Below are 27,576 nucleotides of genomic sequence, written 5' to 3'. Positions count from 1 at the left end.
TGTGCTTCATAACACTTTTGACCTTTACTGAGAACCCCCACCAGACTGCATTACAATTGAGTTCAGCTCCGCTATACTGCAAACTTTTAATATATATATTCTTAAAAGATACTGGTTGAAGTTTGTAATTACTATAACATTGACATCAATTTCCTTCAGGTTTGAATACTCCATTAGGAGTTCAGAACAATACAGAGATCCCTCAGTTTTCATGGAAAAGGGAAAGAGAGAGAACAAATTGAAACCCAGTACGTATTTTATATTTCTTGATGTTTTTTGTTTTTCTTTGGGTGCGCCTGGATCAAAAGCCTTACGGCCGACTGAAAGCCAACGAGAGAGCGAAAGATACATCGTTTAGACTTCATGACATTAGGAGCGGGACACAAACTCTTCTCAGCGAGATGCAAAAGAACGCAGAGCAGGTGTCACAGTACACAGTACGAATCTTGAATGTTCTTTCGTGGGAATCATATGCGGTGTTGTTGTTTTTTTTTTAAATCTGATGATTTTTAAAAGGAAAAATTTCCCTCGCAAAAGGTGTGATCCAATGATAACTGAAGCGTGAAGTAGCTAGGGGTCTCTGTATTGTGCCTTATCAATAAGATAGCAGACAATGGTTTAAGGAAACATTTTAGTTTCATTTTACAATTTTGTTGCTGAATGTTTCACGGGATAACGATGCCGTTGGTTCCGTCTGTGATCCTTATGGTTTATAAATATGATGCAATGCATGTTCCTTTTGCGTTAGCAATTAGCTGGTGGACTAGTATTGATATGGTATGAATGCACTATTGATAAATAAAAATAAAAATCAAATGGCTTTAAATGACAGGCACAACTGCTAAAATATTTTTGGAAAACAGCATGTGAGCTTTTCGCTTCCCCAAGACTTAATTCAGTCTCATATTCGTAAACAGGCGCCAATAAATACACTGTTTGAATAAATAGGCTCAGCTGTGAATAAATCTATAGAATTACAGTTGTATTTAAAAGACTATTAGGAAGGAAATTATCATTTGTCAAAGTAGATTATTTAATTGATATACACTTTAGTGGCTGAAACCGCTAATACAGTAAAAATGCTTCATATAAACGTACACTGTTTTAAATGTCTTCAGTTTTAAAAGTGACCGCTCCACCAATATAATCCTGCCTTAATACCTACTGTGCAATTTCGTATAGAATCATCATGCAGCAGAACAAAAGCACTAAAAATCTTGGTTACGTCAGCAAAAAAACATTAAGAAATTCAGAACAAACGGATCTTGCTTACTGCTACAGGTTATGTTCAAGCTAGTTATTTTTCATTGAGAAAAAAAAAGAAAGCACGGGTAAAGTCAATTGGTTTTGAGCTCATTACAATGAGATTACATCCTATACATATTTGATAAAATGCTCCTTTAGACTATTTTGAAGTTCACTGTAACAGTTAATGGATATTATATTTTTGAAGCGCCTTCCTTTCTAATGAACTTTAGCACATTTACACCCAGAGCTTACTAAGGAAGTAATTGAGGAAAAAAGCAAACTAGGTGCTCTTCAAACAGTACCGTTCCAACAAAAATTGGATTTTTTTCCTAGACGTTCTACACTCCATAAATGAGATTCAGCCCAACATTTGTCAACAATCAAATGTTTTAATCCAAGTCTGACTGCTGCAACAACTCTGCATGCCAACTGTTCAGGTACTGTAGTTCACCAACTGACATTCTTCCTTCCAGTTTTTCTTTCCGAAAACCCGGTTGGTTTACCCCCTCTCTTAGGCCCGCAGTATTTAAACACTCTTAAACAAAACACTGCATTTTTTAAACGACTAAAGCAGTTATTACAGGCCTCTCTGATCCTGCAAGAGGGGTAATAACAAAAGGCAGATCATCAATTCAAGGACAATGGATATACAAAGGCTATAATTTATGATAAATAGTTAATAAAAATGACTTATACAAGCTCATCATTTCGTTTTGTTTTTAAGGTAAAAGGGGGAATTTGTTTCTTAAATATACTTAACTAAGTTTTGCGGCATTGGCACAAAACACCTTGCTCAGCCAGTCTTGTCAACTTTAGGAGAACGTGGCTACCTTCTCTCCAGGTGGTCCACACAGGTCACCGCTTTTGCAGACTTTCCAGCAAATCCTCAATTTTACCCATGTCGGATGGGGCTGATAGGGAGCTCTGCATTGTGTTCTGTAAGCTGCTCTGGATCTCAACATTGGTCTGCATTGGAGTTGGCAGGCTTGCGTCAATGCTGGCCTGTAAAACAGGTTGCAAAGTCACCTGGGTGTTGGCCTGCATGGCATTCTGCAGACTGCTCTGCATCTGTGCCTGTAAGCAGCCATGCATGGAGGATGCCGCCTGGGCCATGGGCTGCTCCATGAGAGGCTGCATGTGGCCCGTGTTTTGCGCCTGGTTCTGAATTGTCAGTGTTGAGATGGACGAGTTGAGCAGCTGGGGAGTGTCTTAGGAGGAAAACAAAGTAGAAATTCGTTTTATTGATAAAATACACACACGTCAAATGCATAAAAACAACGCTACTTTTCCCATGTATCACTGCTGATTAAAAGTGCTTCCTTTGCTCTAGCCCAAACATTCCTTTACACTCCTAATAACCTCAAAACTAGTACAGGAAAGGCACAGTAAAAAAACATATCAACTCATATAACTGATTTAAGTGGACAGAGTCAATCTATGAAAGTTATAAGGCAGGGGTCGGGACCCTTTTTAAACACAAAGAGCAATGAAACCGAATTAAGAGCCAAACCAGATATTTTAGGACAAAATTCACGCAAGCCACCAAACACGATCTCCAGGCAAAAGCTAATTCTTCAGTTTATTTGATTTCACTGTGGGATGTTTGGTGATTTCATAAAATATATTAAATTATATTCATGGCAGAGCCTGTGTCCCATATAAAAAAAAGTCCCACCTAAAACTTGTCTCCTGCACCTTCTTGAGATCTTCGAGGTTCATTTTACCATCATTTTTGTCGTCGATAATGGTTTTGACAGAAGGTGTTGAAAGAGATTTACGTAAAATGTAACCCAAACGAGAAAGGACACAGGAGTATATAGTCAGCTGTGGGACATTGCAGTTTTAACATGGGGAATCAAGTGGTCGTTCTTCATCCTCCATTCTGTTTTACAGATCCGACTCTTTGACATCTTTGAAGTCTACAAATATTCGTCTTAAAAGTTCTTATGCACATCATTGAACATTTGTCATTTTTTTCATTACTACGAAAACTTCCGCTTGAAAAAAAATGGTAAAAGGCGGACGCCACACTAGCTTGTGTATTCTGATGCAGCTTATTGAGACAGACGCGACAAAAATCCTAATGACATTTTCTCTTTCAATCTTTAAAAAAATCACTACAGCAATATTATTGGTACTGGTAGAAATACAGTATTGCACACGAGGCCTCAATGCGTGCAATTAGTGAATTTTATCTCTTAGCCAGACGTACTTATAAAAAGCCACACCTGGCTTGCCAGCCACACGTTCCCAAACCATATGGGATGAAAGCCTGTGTTTAGCTAGAACAAGATTAAGTAATTGACAAAACAGATGGTAAAACTACTGAAACCAACTCACCATTCTGGATGCCAAACACAAACAAGTTGGCTGGTCCATGCTGGGCTACGTTTTCACCCACATTTGTCTGGAAAAGCTGTTCGGGAGGCTGCTGCCCAGGGCTGTCCACCACGCCAACACCACCCTGAACCACAAAGATGGTTGTGGCAGGGGTTGCAGCCTGATTATTGAGATCCTGTGATCCAAGTGTACTCTGCAGGCTGGGCAAGAACAACTCCACAGGTTGACTGTTTGGTGGACAAGCAGAACTTGCGCCAACTTGCATGGGTTGCTGTTCCTGGAAAATGCTGCCCTGTTGGTTCTGAGTTTGTGTCGAGTTGTTACCTAAGGAACTCTGATCCTGAAAGGACATGGGTTCGGCACTTTCTGGTTGGGAAAGTCCAACTGGGATGCTGGCCATTGCGGTTGATTCTTGGGTCTGGGTGCTGAAAAGAATAGTCTGGGGATTTAAATCTGTTGTACAGAGGAGCAGCCCTGTTTGCTGTTGCTGAGAGAGCTGACTCTGGGGAAGAGGGTTGGGCTGAGAATGGTTGGGTATGCTTTGGAACTGTTGACTAATGTTGAGTTGTGGTGACTGTTGTTGATTCTGATGCGGTGATTGCTGTTGTTCCATGGGAGTGCTGTGCTGCTGCATTTGTGAAAGCTGAGCTTGAGGCTGGTTGTGAAACATGGCAACAGGCTGGGGATGACTGGTGGATGTCTCCATGTTAGAGATAAATGCCAACTGCTGCTGCTGTTGTGACTGAGAATTTGGTGACAGGAACATTGCTGACCCGGTTGACTGATCAGTGGTCAACACTGTGAGAGTATTCTGGAGCAGGGAGTTTTGAACCTGTTGTTGGGACTCTTGTGTCTCCCCAATAGGCCTGGGGGACTGGAAAAGCTGCTGTGGAGGTGATGTATGGGATGGGGCCTGTGTTGGGAAGTTGGTTTGAATGGTAAGCATCTCGGTAGGTTGCTGAAGGAGAGAGACGGGTTGCTGTACTTGTGGATTGGAATGGATCGGAGGCTGGAGCAACTCAGCCTGAAGTTGCTGCTGCAGGTTCTCTAAAACTTGTTGTTCTTGCATCTGCTGTTGCTGCAGGTTACTCAGTGCTTGGCTTTGTTGCTGTTGTAGCTGATGCTGTTGTAAATTGCTCAGCATTTGATTTTGTTGTTGATCCTGAAGCTGGATGTTGTTGATAACTTGTTGCTGATTCTGTTGCAACTGTTGTTGTTGTTGAATGTTTTCTAGAATGTGTTGTTGTTGGTCTTGTGGCTGGAGTAGAAGCTGTTGATGAATTTGCATGTTTCCAAGGACTTGTTGTTGTTGCTGCTGAATATGATGTTGCTGTTGAAGGTTACCAAGTATTTGCTGCTGTTGAAACTGTTGAAGTTGCTGCTGCTGCTGTTGTTGTTGTTGTATTTGTTGCTGCTGCTGCTGCTGTTGTTGTTGTATTTGTTGCTGCTGCTGTTGTATTTGCTGTTGCTGTATTTGCTGTTGTTGCTGCTGCTGTTGTTGTATTTGCTGTTGCTGCTGTATCTGCAGCTGTTGCTGTGGTAACAATGAATTTTCAGCAGCTCCCAACCTAAGGCTGTTCATGTTTTCCTGGACATGCTGTTGAAGTGAGTCGGCAGAGGTAGGGCTGTAGAGCACAGAATTTAATTGTTGTTGTTGTTGCTGCTGCTGCTGCTGCTGGGCTACAGCTGCCTCTATAGCCTGCTGGAGTGTGGTGTTAGCTCCAGCCTGGAGTTCTCTTACAGCTCTCTCCAGCTGGACTACGCCCTCCTGTGCAAATAAGGGAACCTGTGACTGCTGTGACTGGGGCGTAGAAGGTGCTGCTATTTGTGACATTGCTACAACTACAATTGCACCACTGTTAGAAGCTTCAGTGGACAGGCTTTCCTGAGGATCTCTAAGGAACTGTTGGGGGACTTCTGGTGTTACTGGGGGGATTGTTGGATCTCCCGACAGTGGAAAGGATGCTGTTGTGGTAATGTCATTCTTTTGTATCGAGTTGAGAGATTCTAGGCTAGGAAAGACAGAAGGTGCCTGGGGAAGCTCAACATCCTCAGGCTGTAGGGGGATTGAACTCTGGAAGGACTCTCTGGTTGAATGGGGGCTGGAGCTGAGCTCAATTGTCTGCTGCGGTGAAACAATTGGATCCGGGGATTGCTATGGTTTTAATAAGAAATAAGAAAACATTGATTAGGAAAAAGTACAATAATCACAGTTGTTTATTACTGAACATCAATTCTAACCTTGAACATAGTTGCGGGCTGGGAATTGCTAGATACTTCCATTGGTGTGTCTTCTTGCTTTTTCAAAGGTTGACCAGAGCAGTCATTTTGGTCAGAAGAACCATCAAAAATGCATGTGTTGAAGGAAGAAGGCTCCTCGATTTTTACTGTTCGAACATCTGTATTATCAGCTGATGAAAAGTGTAAGACAAAATTACATTACCATAATGACTGGGGGAAACACTTTATAACACAGTGGATATTCTTTCTAGTCATAATGATTATGGGAATGTTTTAAACCCAAAACCACACTTACGCTGCACTATTGCTGCATCACAATGTTGTTGTTAGCCAAGTAAAACAAATAATACAAATGAAGTAATTGTTTATGATTACCTGAGACGGGCGTGTAGGCAAAAGGTTGGGCTTCATGTGATTTACCAGCATTGGTCATCACAAAAATTCCCACAGAAACTGGCCCGGTTACAGATTGGTTGTGAAAAGGAGGAACTGTCACAATCAAATGGTTCTGGGGAAAATGAATTAAGGTGAACTGCCTTGCTATCTACAGTATATCATACCATCCAAATTTCAGGCTATTGAGTTTTATTTACCTGATGGAAAAGGTCCATGTCAATAGTTGCCTCAGCTTGCCAGGAATTATCATCTAGAAAAACAGAACATTATTTTTTGCTTTCCAGAGGTTAATTGGAAAAACCCTGAGTAATGACAAAATATACCTGCAATATTTTCTTGAAAAACAACTTTGGTTCCTTTGAGGAAGTTTTTTCCGATTATAAATACTTCCTCTCCCCCTCTCACTGAGCAACTGTGGAGACTCTTTTTAAGAATCTCTGGTACTCCTGCAGGTTGGGCTGGAAAAGGATCATAGAGACTTAGGATTGATGCGTGATCTTTTTGGCCTTACATACATCACATACAATGCAACCAAATATGTTTAGCCATGTCACAACAGAACTTAGTTGGAAACTTTGTGTATTTGATACAATTCAAATACACTTTGGCTATGGTTCAAATGCAACCCCCTCACTTTGGTTTATGTGTCAATCAGTAGTTTCATTTACTCAAAACATTTATTTGTGATCAACATGGTTCTATACTTACTGCAGAGAATAGGTGATGAGGGAACTTGAAGGGTAAGGAATGATCCATCCGCCTGGGGGATGTTGACTCTGAATGCCAGACGAGCTCGAGTGCTTTTCTTTTTAGATCTGGCCACTCCAATACGTGCTTCCACGTCAGCATTGCGAAGCTTCAGAATTCCTACACAATCCACCCTATGACCGAACAACACAGATTAATCAAAGCTTCTTGCAATATTAATAGAAATCCTTACAAATTGAAAAATATATGCTTGATTATGAGGGTAAAAAAAAATAATTCCTACGCAAGTGTCATGTCATTGCTGGGCTCCAGAGGGATCTCGATAACAGTGGTGCCCTCAATGTCCACTTCAGAACAAGCAGTGGTGTTGCGACCGGTCACTCTGCATGCCTGGTAGAAACCGTGAGGCTTCACTCTGCCTGCGTCATTCGCTACAAAGACCTGCAGCACCACTGGCTCACTGACACCCTCCAACTAGGAATAACAATTAAGTGGAGGAAAAAAACCTTGATTAATTACATTAGTTTTCAGGGTGAACTTTTGCAGAACATTTAAGGTTGCTACTGACAATCTCAATATCTGTACATCAGTCAATGGACAGCTACAAAACAGTAGTAAATGTTTACAGCTCTGCAATGTTGCAGTCTTTTTAAGTGTTTTCTTCAGTGGGTTCTACATTATGGATACATGCCCGAGTTTCGAGTTACACACGTTCAGTGTAAGACAAAAACTCCTGGGCAACAAAGCACTGTGGGCTATCAGAAGAAAGTCCTCTTGTATCCTTTTTTGAATACCATAGCGTAATATCCATTTCAAAACAGTTACATTGCTGTTTCTGTAATCATTTCTTTGCATGTAGAAAAAACAATTTCAAAGTGTTCAATAAATGAACTACATTTTAGAGGAAAAGCGTTTTTGTGTTATATTCAGTTTTAGAATATCTTGTATTGAAAACCTCCGCATTTCTTTAGTGTGCCAATGTGAAAAGCACTGAAACAACAATATATTATTTTAGCTTCAAATTAGGAGACACGGGACACTAGAAATACAAATTGTCACTAAATTGGTGATGGGCCTGTGTTCGCCTGGCATTCTTGAACACTGAAGAAGCTTTGCATGTGTACAACTCAAACGCTTTTAAACCTGAGAGGTGAACCATCGACTTTCTTCAGCACTTTAAGTGACTTATGATACGTTTTTCTTTAGGACAGGTGTCATACTGGTTTGGCTTCCATGTGCGCCTTTAATGTTGATCAGTGTGCACCCTGTGCATTTATGGGAATGCACAGATCCATGGAAAATTTGAGGGACTTATTCCTTTAATGCTGTTGAAAGATTGCAATGTCAATAAACATGAGGCAACTTCTTCTGCCAAACCTTAATAGTTGGGAATCCTTGTTGTGTGCCATCTTTGACCGAACCCCGGCTCCCCTCAGTCAGATATCGAGCTCTGTGCTGGGTCTCAGGCTGAACCAACATTTTTAGCTCCTTCCCATTGCTTTTCTGAGGGAACTGTGTAGAGAGCAATCCTCCCTTGACTGCTGTCCCAGGTTCATGAGAGCTGCAACAAAATATATAACTGAATTACCACAGTCATAACTCTAATGGTACCACGAGTTGTAAGTAATGCTTTTATTGTTTGGGTACCCCTTTCCTTGGGTTACAGACAGCTCTAGATATGCCAGTGGTCGAGGTACTGGAATGAATAATAGCTCAGTTTTGTGAAAGTATTGTAATGACCGAATAAAGAATATGGGGTGTGGAGAGCCGGTCATCAATGCACTTCCAGCTGTTTAATTAATACGGTAAATAGTTTAAAGCAAAACTGACAATAGTGAATGTGCGGGAAATACCTAATGTGGTCTATTTAATATCCAGCTTCAGAGGTGCTGAAGTTGCAAGGAAAGTTGGGGAAAAAGCTGGCTATAAAGTAATTTTTCATTTGAAAAGTAACAGAGAGGCAAACGTATAAAAAAAACAGCTAATGATATGGTTAAATGGAAAGAAGTTGGGGGATTGGCTGGCTACTAAGTAAACCCAAATTGCTTAGTATAAACAAGGTTACATTTGTTTAAAGTTTACTGCAGAGTGAACAAATAAAGGCTAGCATAATAATTCTCATCACTACAAATACCTGTCAATTTAAACATTTTATTTTATTTTACCTTTTTTAAATTCTTTTAAACTGTATCACAATTTATGTACGTGTTTTTAAAATGTTTTTTTTTGTACTGCATGGTGATATTTATTCACTTGCTGTGAATAAATAGGTGCTGTGTTGAGTTTGAAAGGTTTTTTATTGCTTAACAAGGGAATTGCAATCATTAATGGGAGCAATTGGCTGAGGTTGACGAGTATGCAATAACCTCCTGTAAACCATCGAAGAGGAACTGGTATTCTGTCATAGCAGCAATCACAAAAGCACAGGTACTGATATTTTATACGGTCATTTACCAACATTACATTTAAATAAATTAAGAACTCATATGGGTGATTTGGTCTGTTTACTCGTCGATACAATATTGTTAAATTACTACAGTATCGGCATCGGAACAACAATACACAATTTATAAATTTCAAATACAATAGAATCAATAAAAAAAAAAAAGAACGGTTGAAAAACAGCTTCATTTTTTCAGTATGATAGCTGCCCTATTCATCTCGTCTTTGCTTCTTACGACAAATTCCTTAACAATAATAAACCTACAAAACACTTCATACTGTCGACTTACGGTATGTAAAAAGTCAAATATGCAACCAATTGGTGATTAATTGTGAGCTAAATCAGGCAATCTTGAAATTAACTATTTTCAACACTTGCATTTGTGTAACACATATTTAAATACCAGCACGGCGGCGCAGTGGTTAGCGCGTGTGCAGCACAGTTCTGAGGTCATGAGATCAAACCTCCTGTGTGGAGTTTGCATGTTCTCCCCGTGCTTGCGTGGGTTTCCTCCGGGCACTCCGGTTTCCTCCCACATTCAAAAAAACATGCATGTCAGTTTAATTAGCCGGTTCAAATTGTCCCTAGGTGTAAATGAGCGAGTGACTTGTCTGTCTCTGTGTGCCCTGCGACTGGCTAGAAACCAGTTCAGGGTGTCCCCTGCCCACTGTCTAAGGATGGCTGGGATGGGCTTCAGCTCCCCAGCGACACGGCTGAGGATAAGCGGATGGAAAGATAATGGATGGATGGATATTTAAATACCTCTCCAAATCCACTTTTCCTCGATCACTAATACTCACCTGTTAATTGAACTACTTTTGTCTGAACCAAGCTGGGACAGGACAAAGTGAGGCGCCTTAGCACTGTCAGCATCAAACACATCCATGCTATCTTCTGGAGGGGAGGGCTTAGGGCCCGGTCGCTGGCGAGGGGTTCGTTTTCTCGACTTGCGCGGCACCTCTGTGTTGTCGTTGTAGGAGAAGGAGCTGACCAAACTGAAGTTGGAAACAGAGTCATCAGCCCACATGCTACTACTCTGCTCGGAGTCTGGACCGGGTACGCTGATTACGGCAGGTTCTTCCAAGCAGGACATCTGACTCTCATCAAAAAGATCCTCAGGTGGCGGGGATATGCTCAAGACAGGCCTTCGTTTTGATGGGGTATTTTGAGGTTGCTGACATCCCATCCCTGGCAAGACCCCTGATGCAGGATCTCCTGCTGTCATGCTTGCTCCACTGTTGCTTCTGCCAGTAGCTGGGACAGCTCCTGCGTCCATGGCCTGCACTTCTGACACTGAAGCTCCATCCCCTCCTGCTGATTGAAGATGATGCGGAGCCTTGGGATGGTCGGAGGAAGATGGGCCAACAGAGCTTGGGGCTCCCATGGCCAAGGGGGAGTCAGTGGAGGGGTTGGAGATGGCCGACGGAGCATCTGCAGCAGCATGAGAGAAATAAGTCAGCAAGGACATTGGGCACAGAGCAGGCCAGCAGTCCTACTCAAGCAGTCCCACTCTCAAGCAGCTGAATTTGTGCAGGAATTTTAAATTAGTTTCCCATCTTCCCAACTGTAATTTCTAGAATGTTATGGGTCCTATGCCCTCACTGTGCATGCGAGATCTGTCAAGCATTGATCACAAATTCTGAAGTTAAAGTTGAGAAGGATCCTATTAGTCCCACAATGTTTTGATTCCTAGAAAACCCTTTCTCCCAGAAATCAATGTGACAAAACTGACATGCTTTGTTTACAAAAACAAAAGCAAACTACAAATTTGCACATACACATTGCCAGAAAGAAATGTAAAATCTCGCCCAAAAACAAAAAACAAAAACAAAAAAAAACCCAAAACTTTCAGCTGTAGCCCAATTTGCAAGCCGGTAATGTGAAGTCAAATAAAATTTGCCAGGGTTGCTGGGGTTATCTTATACGTAGTGCAATGTGCATTCAGTAGTCAAAAGTATTTTGCGCATGCCAATTGGAAGATTTTGTTGGGACTGAGCGTAGCCATAGAGACAGAATAAACAAGCCTCTGACCTATGGAGCAGTGAACTGCAGACCATTTTATATGCAGACACTCCCTGCCTCAGAGGGAACTTCCTGCAATAAAAACGAGACAGCCAATGAGCAACAAGAGAGCTGATCAATCAAGACTCTGTCAATCAGTAAATTGAATATCTTCAAATTGTGGTGGGAGCACTGCTTTGGGATGTTTTGAAGCATTCATTAGGTTCCTGATCCTCAGAGGGACTTTACTGCATCTCATGCTTCCGATCAGCACTGTTAAGGGTCAAGATAGAAAACAAAATCATTAACAGTGCAGCTATCTCAATAACACTGTCGATCTGTTTGCTCTGAAAGGCAATTCCCGGCTAAATTTTTTCCCATTTTGAGCTGAATGCCAGGTGGTTCTCCTGGACCACAATGCAAGGTCAGACCATGTTAATTTTCCCAATCCAATGATTAGGATTTCTTTTTGATTTATTTATTATGATGCATATATTTATTTTTATATTAAAAAGGGCAGCTTCTTTCCAATCATAACTCCAATGACTTGAAAGTTTTAAACTTGTACCTTTAGCTTTTTCTAAAATATAGTCAAAATAAACTAGACTATAAAAGTATACCGTATAGCATAAACACCATTCATTGCGCTTAGAAACATTTGCAAATATTTTGTGAAAACCGGCGGTAACTAAGAAATAGCACATTGGCACATCTAATATTGTGGTTGGAATAAACATTATTTACGGCAATGACCGGTGTCCTGATCTGCGATGCCAGATGCTGCCGCATTGATGTCTCACTGCACTGTAAGAGTGAATGACCCAAATGTTTATTTTCAAATGCTCAAAAAAGCCTTGAGACAGAAAACATCAAGCACAAGCATCAGTGGGATACGTGCAGCAAAAGGTGAGTGAAATGACAAACAAGGGCTGTTAGAGATTCTGTCAGTGTACAATAATTATTCACATCATGTCATTTGCTTAAGATAGCTAAAATGATGCATAGAGTGTGGGCCATCAAATACATTTAGCGAGAATGAATTTTAGTAGGGCAACGGCCTTAGGCCCTTTTCTAGGATCGACGGGAAGGCTTTCACCAAAAACCAGGACGGACTCTTGAAATGTCATGGCTGAGAAGGAAGGACGGAGTACGACAAAAGCAGAACAGCCACAAGCAAGATTGAAAACCCCCTTGGATGTCCCCACTTAAGTAGTTTGGTTTTTATGAACTAAGGTACCTAGGGTTTTTTTTTCCAACCTGCGAGTGAACTATTTACTTACACAATGAACATAAACAAGGAAATATAATTTATCTACCAGCCCCTTAGGTGTTATGAGAGATATAAATAAGGATATATAATAGGGATGTATGTCAGTGTAAATAAACTTTATAGCCTAATTTCAAATTAGCGTCTTTCTCTTGTGTGTAAGGGGAAAGGCCTTAAGGTTAACCAAGACTCTGCATAAAATTATTTTGGTATTTAAAAGAAATATGATTTTATAAAATAAACGATATAATATAACAACTATATTTTGCATTTGCAATATAACTTGCATTTAAAGTGCAATTCAGTGAAATCTGGTCATTTAAAAGAATCAACACCAAGTATGTGGAATTTCCATTGAGTTTTCAGACAAGTGTTTTAAATCACATCTTTGGACTAAGATTTGCAGTGGTAATGAGAAAACAGGACAAATAATCTGAAGTTTTTGTTGAAAGGAATAGTGACACATTGTTTGCCTCTAGACAGAAGTGTTTTATTCAGACTCAACTATTATATTTTTGTATACAAATGGGGTATAATGTTGCTGAGAAAACCTATACTTTCGGGTAGCACCTACCCTTTTATCTAGTTCGTCACCACATGATTGTCACCATTGGAGGATTGAAGGACCAATCCTTCAATTGAGTGCTGACTTTTAAAAGTTTGGGATTAATCAAAAGGAAGGGACGTCATGCTTCAGTTCTTGCAAGCACATCTGACTAAACAACTGTTACAGGATCTTGACAGATGCATCATGGGTGCAATTACAAACTTGCCTTAATTAAACCTGTGTAACAAAAAACAAATTTAATCATTTTTATTGTAGTTGTCTCAATAAGATGTGTATAGAAAACCAAGTATAGTTAAATAAATAAATCAGCATGAAGCTGAATATGTTGTTTGCTTTATAAGCACACCATAAAAACGCTATTTTTAGATTGCAGCGTGATAAAATGCACTACACAATGCGGTTTGTGTAGTCAAAGACAAAGAGGAAGCAGATTTGATGAGACAAAGCTTTTGATTTGGTTGTATGTTTATGATCAAGATGGACTCAGGTGGTACCAAAGGTAAAGCAGTCACCAAAAACTGGTCATAGCGCTGCTCATATATTTAAATAATGTTAAATACTATTTCAAACGAGTCAGTTTTAATTAAACAGGCATTTTAATCAAGAAAAGACCCAAACACTCTCTAAATGGTTCTTTCACATGGATAAACATAGTGGAGTCTTTATTTTTGCAGGGAGGAAAGCATACTGACAGAAACACTTGACCACTGGTTAATCGTAAATTTGAAGCTGTAGTATGTTTAAAGTCAATTAAACTACAAAGCCAGAATATGCTGGACCACATTAGAGGATGGAAGGTTGGATCACCTTAACCACTAGGGTAGTAGGGGCACCATTTCCTGTAGTGCGTCTCTTGGGCATGTACAGCCTGGTGGTGCCCATCCCTCTCTAGGCCAACATGTTTTCACCTAGGCTAAAATTAAATCCTATAGCTTTAGTTACAGTTGTAACATTTCACTGCCACCTTATCACCCCCTCTAAAATGTTCCTATCCTCCAACTCAGCTCTTAGTGTATTAATGACCATTTGAATCAAAGCTTTTGGCTTTACAAAGTAGCATTTTATCAAATTGTGTTTAGGTTGCAAATAATTTTGTATCACCCTGACTTATACTATGGTTTAATGTCTATAGGTGTGAGTTTTAATCATTCAATTTTGCCAAGCTGTATAGCTAAGACCAACATGGATACATTGCGGTCACAGTATGGATGAGTATGGCATCTTCAATACAAGCTATCAGTGTTCCATGACTCTGCTGCTATGACTACAAAACAAGTTCAAGAGGGTGCAGCATCATAAAGTCACAGATTATGTTTTCTTGGCAAACTTTGAAAGGCTTTGATAGCCCTTATACCGCCATTCGGGGACCTAAATGTTCCTGTTTTCCCATGATTACAGGAGAACAATAAGGGAATTGGAACCGGATCCCAGAGCATAGCATTTGTCTGCTGATTCGGTGGCTCACCTGATGCTAAAGCTGCTAACGGAGGAGGCCCCGCCTCTCCCCCGCTCTTCTGGCTCATGGTGGTTGAGCTGGTCTCGGTGGGTGACTGCTGAAGCTGGAGCTCTTTGGGGAGGAGGTCATATACAGACTCTGAAATAGGATATGAAGCAGATACAAAATGTTATAACATAAGGGCTGCAAAGATTAGTCGATGTGGTCGACAAAATCAAATATAGAGATAATCGAGAAGGAATACCATTGTCGACTCTTGTTTCCAGACACATTTTTCCTATCAGAGTGAGGCATCTTTACATGAATATAACCTATGATGAAAATAGTTCATGTGCAAAAGCATTTCCGTTCCGAGTGGTCACATAAAAGTACATAAGTTGCAGCGTCAACATCAAGTACATGGACCAAACTTCCAAACGAAAGCATTTTAACCTGGATAGGGTGAATAAAGACTACTTGCACAGTTTGCAAAGCACACCTTGCGGTTCATGCCAGTAGCTCAGTGACGCATGAACATGTCGGAAAAAATGAACAGAGTCTGACTCGCCTAGGTAATATTCAAGTAACATTCAAGCTCTGTTTATATTTTATACGGTTACATTTAATATAAAATAGAGTCTTGTGCCATGCTGTGCCTGACAAACGTATTTGAAATTAAATATATGCAGTCCAAAGAACAAACCCCAGTTGTTAAAATATTAAAACATACAAATGTCAGTAGTTAAAGCCATTTCATTTCAAACTGTTGAGAAATGTTAAGTTCTTTTGTTACATACTTTGCAGTTGACCACTGAACTTACTTCACAAAATACACAGTAGTTGTTTTATTTACTACTGCCAATGAGCCAATTCCTGGTTTACAGGGATAAAAAAGTGTTAACTTGATTTTATTATTGTATTTATTTGCCTGCCCTAAAAATTGAACGCTTTTTTTCATGGATTTATGTCTCTACTGACCACCCACTTCACCTTGTTGGTTATAAATGAAGCATATTTATTTGATTTTTGTATGAATGCATAGTATGTTCAATAAGATGTATTTTTCAATCATTGTCCAGATAATTAAATCAACTTCTTAATAAATTTAAGAAAACAAATAATAATTATCCAAATATTTGACTAATTGTTTTAATGGTATTTAATATTGAAAAAAATATGCCGCAGTGACTAAATTAATACTTAAGAGATCATACAACCCTGGGAATAGAAGGGTTCCAGTGCAAAACTTACTACAGAAAGGGACAAGAAGGGAAAAAGCATTTGGGAATTTAGCAGATGGAACTTAAGCTAGGTTCACATTGCAGGGAAATTCAGGGTCAAGTTCAACAGGGAAATCAGATTTTTATGCATGGATGCTACCTGAATCTGATTTGTTAAAATCAGTCCAAACAGCACGCAGCCGCCTTTTTACATATCTGATATTTTGGATTGTAAACAGACAACAACGTTTATTTTACCTCTGAAAAGTGATGGGTTCCAGGGACTCGCATGCTCAAAAATCTATGGGTCCCAACAGAGATCTATGGGTCCCCAAAATTTAGTGTTATCGAGGTTGAAATTGTAAATCGGTGACAAATATATAATAAAAATCTATATATTCATTCAGTTTTAATCATCACAGTTTATTGGTAATACAAATCCGTGATCACTTCAAGACTTTTTCAGTTCACAACAATATTGTACATTATACAAAATAATATTGATGAAATAATTATATTAATCTATATTTTTCAGTTTTAATCATCACAGTTAATTGGTAATACAAAGTAGTTATCACTTCAGATTTTTCAATTCCTATATTCTTCGTGGTTTGCTGTCCCGCCACAGTTGTAATGCCTTCTCAAGGTCCAATCCATTATCATCCTCCTCATAGCGTAACCAGGAATATAATTTAGTCCATTATGGCAGAAAAGTCCTTTTCTTGCTAGGAGTATTCTTTTGTTTATTTTCTTTCGTCGAATCGTTCGCTTCAACACACGTGTTTTTCTTGCCTCCGCGATCTATCGAAGAATTTCTCCGTTGTTTTTTCGTGATGGAATTATTGCCGTTGTTATCACTTTCTGCATTATGTTTCGATTTATTACTGACACTGAAGAAATTACCAATTTTGTGTTGATTTTCACCTAATACTAACAACTTCGGAGGCATACTTCTTTCACTCGACGACAACCACCACAACAATGACGTAATATCAAAGCAACGAGATCTTGTTTGCCGAGATCGGCGTGCAGACGAAAACTCGAATCGCGAGATCAAAACAACAACAGCGGATCTGCCTGACGAAAAGTTTGGAGTGCGGTAAATCTTTGTTAAAAAAAAAAAAAAAAAAAGAAAAAAGTAATCGGGTAGTAATGACAATTTTGTGTCAAAAAAGTTGCGTCCCGGGGACGCACGTTGATTTGACAATATGCGTCCCCAGCAAAAATGATGCGTCTAGGACGCAGGGACGCGGGCAAACGAGAACACTGGGACAAGACACATTAATTCGATCTGCAGGTCTTTATCATGCGTTCAATGAGGCGGGAGGAAGATAATAAATCAACAACCATGGCGGTCAAAAACTTGGATAGCATTCAACAGAGCAAAAGTGAGGTTTTGGATTGAATTCATATTTGGAAAAGCAACTCGGTAGTACAATAACGTTCAAGTTGCTAGATACATGACGGCGTTAGCATCAATGAGTACTTCCGGAAAACAATTAGCGAATTGAGTGTGTGTCACGTATGCTCTTCTGCGCATGCGGGCCAATTGTGGCATTCACACATAAGCTCTGGAGTGTGAACCCATCCATAATTTTAACAAAACACACTAATCCCTGCCATGTCAAAGTGCTCCTTGTGCGAGATCTAGAATTTCTGGCCCGGCCTTTACAGAACTGTTGGTTGGTTGGTTTGATTTATTTATTGGTTGGATCCCTTAACCACAAGAATTTCAACAAGCCCAAATCTCACCTGAGGTACTCAATTTTATTCTTGCTTGTTCACCCCCCAAAGAGTATCCCGCAAGCTTAGACTTATTTGGAAGAGTAAAGGGCATAAGCACCATTTTACTAATTCATCTTTGGAACTCCCCAGCCTCTCTCTAGCCTTGGCATTACCAACCAGCTGTAAGCAATCATGGAAGGAATGAACCAATTATGGTTGTTTATGTTGCGTTTTGGAATGTGAAAAAAAGCATAGAGGTGAAGGAAAAGTGGTTGCTGGGAAAATGAGGAGGAATAAAGAGTAAAGCGCAGTAATTTTCTGTTGGCATCTCTCTAGTTTGGTTACGTTTGGGTTTTTTTTAAGAACTACGTTGTACTATTTTCTTTGCCTATTCATCTTGTTAAGTCTTTTATCTAGTTTCTTTTTAAAGTCTGTATTATATATTTTGCCCTGGAGTGCCAAGTCTAATCTCATTGGATACAATGTTTCACATCGTTATAAATGACAATAAAAGCCATTCTATTGTAAACAGTAATGTTTATTGTTGTAACAAGTTTCAATGTTACTATTGTGAAGTGAATGAAATTAAAAGAAAAAGCAAATGAGAATGAACAATTGTTGCAAAACAAACACCGCTCAAAGTGATGACGCGGTAGCAGGAAGTACATCCCTAAACCCAAGAGAAATCGTACCTTTGCCCTAACCAAATAAACTGAAGGAGATAAAGAACAATAAGATGTGGGTAGTTAAAAGAGGATTAATGGGATTAAGGCTCAGTTGTTTATTAAAAACTGTTGAAAATCAATACATTTAGCAGATTGTAGATTCATGAGAACAAATCTATAAAAAGGAAAGAGAACAGTCCAGTATGCAAAAGTTTGATGGTATTGACACCTCCTGCATTCATTTCCAAAGGAAATATTGGACTCTAACCATGGCCATGACATTTACAACATCAGCAAATTCTTCTGATGAACTGAAATAACAAATTTCATTCAATGACTAATAGGATCATCCACCAGGGAAACACTATAGGGAGTTGAAACCCAGAAAGGCATTCCTGGACACATGATAGCAATGTGATTCCTAGAAACCTATTTTACCGCAGCATGGCGCCCCTGGCATAAAACGCGCTCAGTGGCCCACATATGTGGTCAACTAGTCTGGTTGCTAGGAGAATGGAGTGTATCAAAACTCTGCCATGGGTATTTCAGCTGTGCATCGGTGGCGCGGGTATATGCAGTGGTCGTCAACTCATGCTCTCCCATCACAGACATTGTTATAGTTGAAAGTAAAAGACCCAGGATTTTCAAAGACATTAGCAACACAAATCAAAGTAAACATCCTTAATATTAAGTTGACACCTTTTACCAGACAAATTGACACAATAACAGTAAAAACAACAAGGCACTGGACTTGTTCATCTCAAGCTAATACAGTTAAACAAGAGTCGTCTCAGCGTTCCGAACTTGTTTCCAGAGGGAATTAAGTTATTGCCAGCAGGAAATTAAAGTTTCTCAATACAATTGTTTTGGATTCCAAAGTTTTGACTGCCAACTCGGGCTGCACAATTTGGGGGGGGGAAACAAATCGCGATTTTCAGACCATTATCACAATTTCAATAAGATTTTCAATTCTATATAAATGCAGAACATTTACATTATAAAAAGACAATTTTCTGTGCTACTTTTATTTCTTTGGTGAGTAGCTGCTTGACTTAACAGTGCATACACTCTTCAATGAGTGGGGTCAAAAATTTGTGGGGGGGGGAAATATTAATGGCATCATGTCATTAACATGTTTTATGAGTAGTACCTGGAATATGACAATATTACAACTTCTATATTTAAATAATTTAGAGAACAACAACCCATGGGGTCATTTTTGACCCCACTTATGAATCCAAGGATTAATACTACTGACATGGTTTGAACTCAAGTAAACAGCGCCCTCTCCTAGGGAGCTTTGTTAGGGCTGCTGTCTGCTCACATGAGGCTCACACGTGGGTGTGTAGTGTACAACTTGCAAATCTTGCTTCGCCTTTATTGGCTAGGGCCATTAAAACCTGGCTCTGATTGGCCGGCACTGTTAAAACCAGAACTGTGACAATTCTGGTTGGCCAAATGCTCCATCACTCAAATAACAAGGTAGAACAATAAATCCTTGAAAAGAAAATGCAGTGTCTTGCGATTACACAATCGCACTATGTCCCATCGCAATATCGATTAGATTTCGGCTAACCCCTTACCGTTCCAGTACTATTTGCCTAAAATCCCAATCTAAGATGTACCTCAAGTAAATTGAATGCTGTTCTTGAACCCTTTGGAGAATATGGACAGTTTTGGTCTCTTTAGGTAAGACTTTGAAGTTGTGTTCCAAATTGAAACAATCACAGCAAATGCTACTAACATTGAGTGATCTGAGTTGGAACACACAGAAATAGAATTTTTTTGTTTTCGCCTGAATTTTTCTTGCAGTCAAATGCCTTCAGATGAGTGTAGCATGGTCATCTTAGCTGGTAAACAGGTGAAACAATAGCTTGGAGCCTTACTTAGTACATTGTGAAATTGAATCACAATCTGAAAAAACATTGTATTTTACACATTTTTCTAATAGTAGGTCTAGGCGTTCACAGGCCTAAAACTTTGCATCTGTGTATTTTACTTTGTCCAATTTTTAGACATTGTGAAAAAGTTGTAAATGTTTGACCTCTCTTTCTGGGAGTGAATCTATGATTGTGCAGACTTGCGCGTAAAAATGGTGCGTAATATGAACCTAGATTGGCTTTGCGCACATTTACCTTTGGCTCTTATGCACTGTAAATATGTAAATATTAACATTGAGAATTCATTTGCTAACCAATTTGAATTGGTCACAGTTAACTAAATATTTTTGAAGCCAAATTGGTCATGACATTCTTTTTTTAAACAGGCTCCCATAAGTTTTCACAGGCTAAGGACCGTGAAAAAGGCGTGCAATTGGCAAAAAGTGGTGTCAATCAAAGGGTATAGGCGAAATCGGACTTCATCTGACAAGCTTGATTAATTTTAAAGGGGAGTAATGAAGCCAAATAGCGGACAAACCGAAGATAGTCAAACAATACAGAAATGATTATTGGCTGATTTTTTTTTATGTCGGCATTATCATGTGTATTGGAGTAAATATTTTACACATTTGGACTTACTGGACATTCGTGAATGTAATCACACCATATTTGCGGGGAATCGTATGAATAGGCGACACCCAGGTGGGGCTATTGGGCAGCTATGTCGGCTTAATAGTTTTCGGGTATCTTACTTGAGACTGATCGTGATGCTTCTGTGATGAGTATATTATGAAATGGTTATCATATCTTGAATCTGAAGAGTTTTCTGAACGTTAAGGGGTTGATCTTGCAGCCCTACAGCCAAAATTCAAAAAAATCAAACAAGAGTCTTCTTGAATTAGAAAATCTTCCCCTCACCCACCCAAGAAAACATTTTGAAGGTCACAGCCAGAACAGATTTTTTGTTTGAAAACAACAAATCATTGTTCAAGGGTCAAGATAAGCCAACAAACTCAGTTTGACGATCCTGGGTCTTTGCCTAGTGTAAAGGTAAAAATGACAGTAGAGATCAAACAAATGAGAAAAAAACATATAGATATGAGTCGTCTTTCAATAAAGTAATTAAAAGAGCAAAATTATTGCTGCTGCTTTTACATCTGACCTGTATTACGAGTCCTGTGAGAAAGGCAGCGTGGACGACATGTGATATGATGTGTCAACACTGGATTAATCCATGTCATTGCGTTGGTTTGACTGGAGCGCATGGCACTTGAGAATGAATGTGCAAGCAACGTGTGCCAAGAAACATTTAAGATCTCTTATTCACGCAGCCTGGAAGGATTTGACACGAAGGAGTCTGCATCAATGTCACTTAACTGTTTATAAAATCTTTTGTCAGTGAAATCAGATTTCTTATTTTTTAATATCCAGTTCAAACAACTTTTTGAAGAGACAGGTAGATCATCCATCAGCTACTGAATGGTTTGACTAACATTTTTGTCAACTAGTATGGTCGGTGAAATGTGTCGTTTCAGTAATTGTTTTTTTTTTAGCTCTCAGAAGATATCAATAGAAGTGTAGATAAAGGTGGGTCAGAATAAGCTAATGCCAAGTGGAAGGCATAACTTCAGAAGAAATTAACTGACCTCACTTTCGAGGCACGTGCAGCTGATATTGCACATGCCAAAAAGATTTTTGTCAAGCAGCAAGGTCATTGTTCCATTTTAACTCTTTGCAGCTGGCTTTGTTTAAAAGGGGTGGGTTGGTGAGGTTGGGCAATGCAAGTTGAAATAGGCTAGTTTTGGGCTACTTTTTAGTGTATTGGAAATATGCAGTGAAAGAACTGCACCAAAACACAGCAACTCTATCTCAATTCTCCAATTGATAGTGGTGCAGGTAAGAAACAGGAGATGCATCGGTCAGATATACTCATGAGTAAATAAAGAAATTTAAAAAGAATAACATTATTCACAATATACTGTATTCTATTCTTATTTGTGAGTTGTAATAGCTTTTCCTGTGAACAAGAAAGAGGAAGAAGTACATTTGCGTTGTATTACTACCACACATGCTAGGGCACAGGCATGTTGATAGACAGCGGACAATGGAAAATCAGGGTCAAGTTCAACAGGAGTTTTATTTCAGTTGTGTTAAAGCCCCCATGGTCTTTCCGCTTATTAACAGCGCTCTACTGCATGAGTGTTTCACTTTTGCTGCTAAAATTAGACGCGTGAACTACGCAATGCAATTAGGTCGTGTGTTGGAATCTAAAGTAAAAAGCAAAGCAGGACAAAAGGGTGACATTCACATCCCCTTGAGTCTGTTTTTCTTATTTCAATATGCTAAGGCACTGTTCTCAACTGGTTTGACTTCAAGACCCACCACTCTACCTTTACGACAAACTGCGACCAAATCACTTCCACTTCTCAAATGTATCCTAAAAAATAATTGTGCAGTTTAAAGCAGGGGTAGTAGAAATTACAGTATTCACCTTTTTTTTCTTTTTCGAAAAACAAAATTATCAGGTAAACCAAAATGACTTCAAGTGCTGTATAAACTGGCACACTAGTGTCAAGTCAGGTCATATTTATTTGTATAGTCCCAGCATACTTGTTGAAAAACACTGAAGTAAAGAACGTCATAATTTATCAAGATTAGATTCCTCTAAGTTCGAACAATTGGTCATTCCTCACATGTGTGGACTGTGTAGTGGTGTTTTAAATATAAATTTTAAAGTAATGCCCAAAAAATGGATCAGTCTTGTGTTTTCCGAAGTAGAAAGTGCTGGTCCACCACAGATAACTACAGCAATCCGTGGGACAACATGTTTACTCCAGCAGTCAGAATGGAAAAAATAATATTTGGCAAATTGTGATTTGAAAAAACGGAGAAACCGTGTCCCGCATACAAATATGGCCACAAACTGTTAAAGGCAGTTTCCAAATTTCTCTGGCAATACCTGTTCCATGATGTCAAGCACAAGTGTGTAAAATCTGAACACAAAAATAAATACGGAAAAGCCTGCTAACTGTTCATGAAGTCTTGCTAATATTTACAGTAAAATTCGGACTATAACCCATAACTTTGTCCCAAGCTTATGCAATATTGGAACTAATTTATGCTTTTTCTAACAGCTGCTAGTGAAGGCCGAGCAGTAAAAGTGGGACAGGTGGAATATGTATGTGTCGATTCATCTTCGTGCTTTGTGCGTGAATGAAACAAGCATGAACAGACCCTTAACATGCAGAAGGTGTTAATTGACTAACTACCATATTGGGATTACTTTTATGAGTCTGTTAATTTTTTTAAAAATGTGGCAAAACGAACAGATTACAAGTAGCAACATCCAACAAAGAAGAGATGTTTAAAGCGGATTTCTATTTATCCGTTTGTATTATTGTGTGTTTTTGATTAAATATTTTACACGTTTGGCGTCTATAGATTGTCCTTGATGTAACAAAGCCATTTTTGCGGACATTCAATTAAGTTAAAGAGGGCAAAGGGACGTAAAGGTGAGTTACGTCGGCTTAATAGTTGTTGGGTATCTTATTTCAGACTGATCTGATGAGTACATTTTCAAATAGTTATCACATCTTGAATCCCAAAAGTTTAAGCTTTCCAATGATGTCTGACGTGACGTGTTTCAATGACTGGTGACATCGTACAAACAGGTATTTGTTTATTAAAAGTCCAGCATTCCGTCGGAACGCTAAGTGGTTAATGTACTGTAGATTATAAAAACTCTTTCAGTCTTTCTTTGTAAATATATCATGCTAACCAGCTATGCTAGCGTATTACCATTTCTTACTACATAAATGGGCTGCTTTTATTGTGATAAAACCAGGGATTCAAAACAGTAATCTTCCAAATATCACGTTTTGAAAAGTGTTATGTGCTCTACCTTAAATCTTGGTAAGCCGAAATGATTTGCAAATTATCAGCTGAGAAAATGAGAGACGAACGTTTGGAAAATAAAACATCCTTTTGCAAAAATAAACATTTTCAACATGCTCAAAAGTGATTTGTATACAAATAGCAAATGCCCCGAGTTTTACTGTTCTATTACATTGCCCAAAAATTTAGATTCAAAGTCAGGGGAAATTTCATGCCGGAGGTGATTGGTCAGCAAAACGAAGCACGGCAACATGTACAAGCTACAGAGAACTGGTAAGCATCCAGACTTTCATAAGCTTTTAGATCAAACCTGTTGTATGGGGATACTCCGTTTACAATTTAGTGGTACAGATCGTGTGGACTGAAGTCGGGCAGAGTGGATTACTTGTTTAGATGTCTCAATATGTCAGGATGCTCGCCAGCGGGCATTGCTGAAGCTATCCTCCATTTTTCTAAATAGAACTTTTTGTGCTTTATCGGGCAACTGCACAATATTCGTTTGACTAGTCATTGTCAACGGTGTTGAATAGTATAGCTTTTTTTGTTGTTGTTGTTGTCTACTGTTTGCCCTTGTCCCCAACAGGCTACTAGTGTTCGTCGCAGTGTCGTCAAGTTTGTGCAAAGGGTCAATATCAACATGCACGAAATGTGGAAACATTTCATTAGGTGGTCTTGGGGTGAATTTATGTATTGAAATTTAAGCAAATCATATGTGTGTTGAGCTCAATGAAAGTTGATAAAGCAATCCCTCCCATACACACCATTGAAATCAAACTGCAGCTGTTAGGACTCATCCACAGCATTTAGTAGGGGCTTTGCCGGGAATTAATGGTGGCATTTAGGTGGCCCCCATGGCAACAACTGTCGGGTGTCAAGGAGATAGATTCTAGCCAGCACTATAGAGTGGCAACACATTGTGAAATCTGAACCTGTGACTGGGATACTCAAGATTTGAGTCAGGCCTCACCAGAAACACAATGAATGCTGAGCTGTACATGTACTGATATGTTTATTCAGATTTGTTTGATTCCTGTGTGTTTCTAGGGCAGAAAATCATAAATTGAACTCATGGCATTATTTATCTTCACTTTTTTTTGCTGATGTTAATTCTGCATTATAAAATATAATACAATTTTAAGGAAAGGCTACCCCAATCTGATTTGTTCAAGATGAGCCCCAAAACAATATTGAATTTAGATAAATGTTAACTCTCCTATATCTAGTCTGATATTTGTCATGATATAAAATAAATCCACTCTGGTTTCCACTCCTATTCTTCTATCGAGCAAAATCTTAATGTTGCATGCAAAATAAATAGAGCAGGTATGCTCATAATGTCAATTGCTGTCTCCTGGTCAATTCCTGAGGTCATTCTGGTCAATCACTGCATGACTTAATAAAATATCAGCCCATAATTTCCATCCCATTACCAGATTGATAAACAGGGCAGCCAGTTACATGAGAAATGAATTTGACATTCCTGTCACTAATTAAGTGCAACAAACAATGATTTATGATGTCATGCTATCACCAATCCCTTTACTGGATAGAATTCCAGAGCAAAAAGTTGGACAAAAACTGAATTTTGACCTTTAGCTCGCCACTCATACGGGAACATTTACGATAAGCAAGACAGCATAATAGCGAAAACTATTGAACGATTGCTAACAATTGAAATGAAGACAGAAAAACTATACGACATCAACAATGAACTCTGATATGGAATATCGAGTATTGTATCCAAAAGTAAAAAGTGGTAATTGGACGCCATTGTTTGTAATCTTCCCTGTGTGACCCTCTTTATGACAATTAAACTAAAGAGGTTAATTGTGTTTATTAATTGCTCGATCTGCTGTTAAGTTTTTCAGGTCCTTAAAATATATCTTGGATGTGTTTTCACTAGGGATCTGCTGGGTCTGGCTAGTTTTTACCAACAGGACATTTTCGCAAGAGTTAGTGTGCCCCTTTGCTTAAATGTTTTGGTTACCTCTAGCCACACATTATTAATACACATTTCATAGTGCCCTGTTTCGGTGTAACATGCACCTGTGCTCTTAGGTGTGATCCATAGGGGGGGCAATAGCGTTTAATAGAACAATGTCGTACAAACTAAAGTCGGCTGCTGTTAATCACAAAGGAAGAATAAATGCAATGGCAAAATAATGCCGCGAGTGAGTGTTATTCTAAAGCAGACTTGTTGTTGAACATGGAAACGATTTCAAGTATTTACAAGCACTTAAATCTAAAATCCAAACACCCATTAATCCTTGAAAACAGAACATTAATATCCAAGCATTTTAAGGTGTTTCAAGCACACGTACGTTCTCTGATTCCCACTTTTAAAAGGTCTGCACTGCATTTGTCATGTTTTATTTTGCCTTCCACTATCAACCACGGGATAAACTGTGCAGAGAATGCAAGATTAGCTCCATGCTAGCGATTGAGAAGAGACTGTCTAGTCTTGAGACGACCAAAACATAACAAGAAGCAAAACCTTAGAATAATCCTTTACACTGATTTTGACGATCTGGGAATAATTCGCCGGTACTAAAATAAACGTTAAATAGGCAAAATGGGAGAGAAAAAACGGCACATCAGTCTCCTACGCGCATGTGCACGAGGCACCTTCAAGCACTCAGGTAGCAGTCAGCGAGCCAGCCAATTGGCGGCTAACTAAATCGGCTAGCTCGGCTAAGTGGCTAACGGTGAGAAAAGCTAACCGCAGCTAGCTAGAAGCTTAACGGGGGCGAGCTAACGGTGGAAGGGGTGTGGGGCATTAGCTAAGATTAAAACCAGCTACTAACCCAGTTCGCATTGCGTTTATTTCACAAAAGCTCACCTTTGGAGTAGAGAGATTTGGGGGAATTTAGGTCGAGGTCCGAGCTGAGGAGAGAGACAAAATCAGAGGGCATCGCAGCGCTTCATCGAAGGGGAGGGGAAGCGGACACTCTTCGGCAGAAAGCGAGTCGTTTTTCCTCGGCCAGCTAATGGTGCGTCCCATGGGGCGGAATATGGCATCGAAGCAGTGCGAATGTGTAAAATAAATTGGGAAAGACACAAAAAGTTTTCATAGAAAAAGAAACATCCCCGTTAGGTAGCACGTCTCATCACGCCGTGAGTCCGTGTTTGTGCAGGAGACTGACACACACAACTACACACACAACGTAAACGCACACACTCAACAGTAGAGGTCGGCCCACATCCTGGTCCCGCCCCCTTTACGGGCATGCGCATTGAGGACTTCACTAAACCGTGTGGTATTAGTGAGTCATTTCGTAATTAAGCTTTAGAATCTATTCATATTTACCATGCGTCTTAAACATTATTACTCCTAATTTTCAAAGTCTCAATGCAAAGAATATTACAATTGTATTTATTGTCATTTGTAACAACATAGTGAACGTTGTTTACAGGGTTGGGTAGGGTTACTTTAACTTGATTACTTTCAATTACTTTTGGATTACTCCAATACCAAATATGCTAATAAAGGACAAAAGAAACTAAATATGAATACAATTATGACTCACAACACGTGGTAAGCTTTC

General features: G+C 39.3%; 1 protein-coding gene across 2 annotated transcripts; it reads right to left on the bottom strand.

The window, feature by feature from the left end:
• Window positions 1-486: 486 nt before the first annotated feature.
• nfat5a (nuclear factor of activated T cells 5a) lies at window positions 487-27,197 on the bottom strand. 2 transcript variants are annotated; one of them, XM_088339907.1, is made up of 12 exons: window positions 26,871-27,197; window positions 14,678-14,806; window positions 10,177-10,807; window positions 8,311-8,494; window positions 7,217-7,407; window positions 6,934-7,106; window positions 6,549-6,683; window positions 6,423-6,475; window positions 6,205-6,337; window positions 5,830-5,999; window positions 3,589-5,743; window positions 487-2,456 (listed from the first exon to the last, which is right to left on the bottom strand). In XM_088339907.1, exons 1-12 carry the CDS (start codon window positions 26,941-26,943, stop codon window positions 2,104-2,106), a joined length of 4,380 nt encoding a protein of 1,459 aa, XP_088196033.1. In that variant the 5' UTR covers window positions 26,944-27,197; the 3' UTR covers window positions 487-2,103. The 2 variants fall into 2 exon arrangements, with proteins under 2 accessions (XP_088196033.1, XP_088196034.1); XM_088339908.1 differs by lacking the exons at window positions 14,678-14,806; window positions 26,871-27,197 and adding an exon at window positions 11,408-11,553.
• Window positions 27,198-27,576: the final 379 nt, after the last annotated feature.

The sequence above is a fragment of the Urocampus carinirostris genome, chromosome 7 (genome assembly GCF_059441175.1).
Source record: "Urocampus carinirostris isolate Australia breed hairy pipefish chromosome 7, RoL_Ucar_1.0, whole genome shotgun sequence".
Taxonomy (NCBI): domain Eukaryota; kingdom Metazoa; phylum Chordata; class Actinopteri; order Syngnathiformes; family Syngnathidae; genus Urocampus; species Urocampus carinirostris.
This window is presented reverse-complemented; position numbering and strand designations above follow the sequence as displayed.

What these genes read in the sequence shown, in the direction of transcription:
- nfat5a (XM_088339907.1), bottom strand. Translation starts at nt 26,943, where the DNA reads ATGCCCTCTGATTTTGTCTCTCTCCTCAGCTCGGACCTCGACCTAAAT. An exon ending in TTTTCAAGAAAATATTGCAG is followed by an intron (nt 6,476 to 6,548) that starts GTATATTTTGTC and finishes CTGTTTTTCTAG; the next exon opens with ATGATAATTCCTGGCAAGCT. An exon ending in TGCCTACACGCCCGTCTCAG is followed by an intron (nt 6,000 to 6,204) that starts GTAATCATAAAC and finishes ACTTTTCATCAG; the next exon opens with CTGATAATACAGATGTTCGA.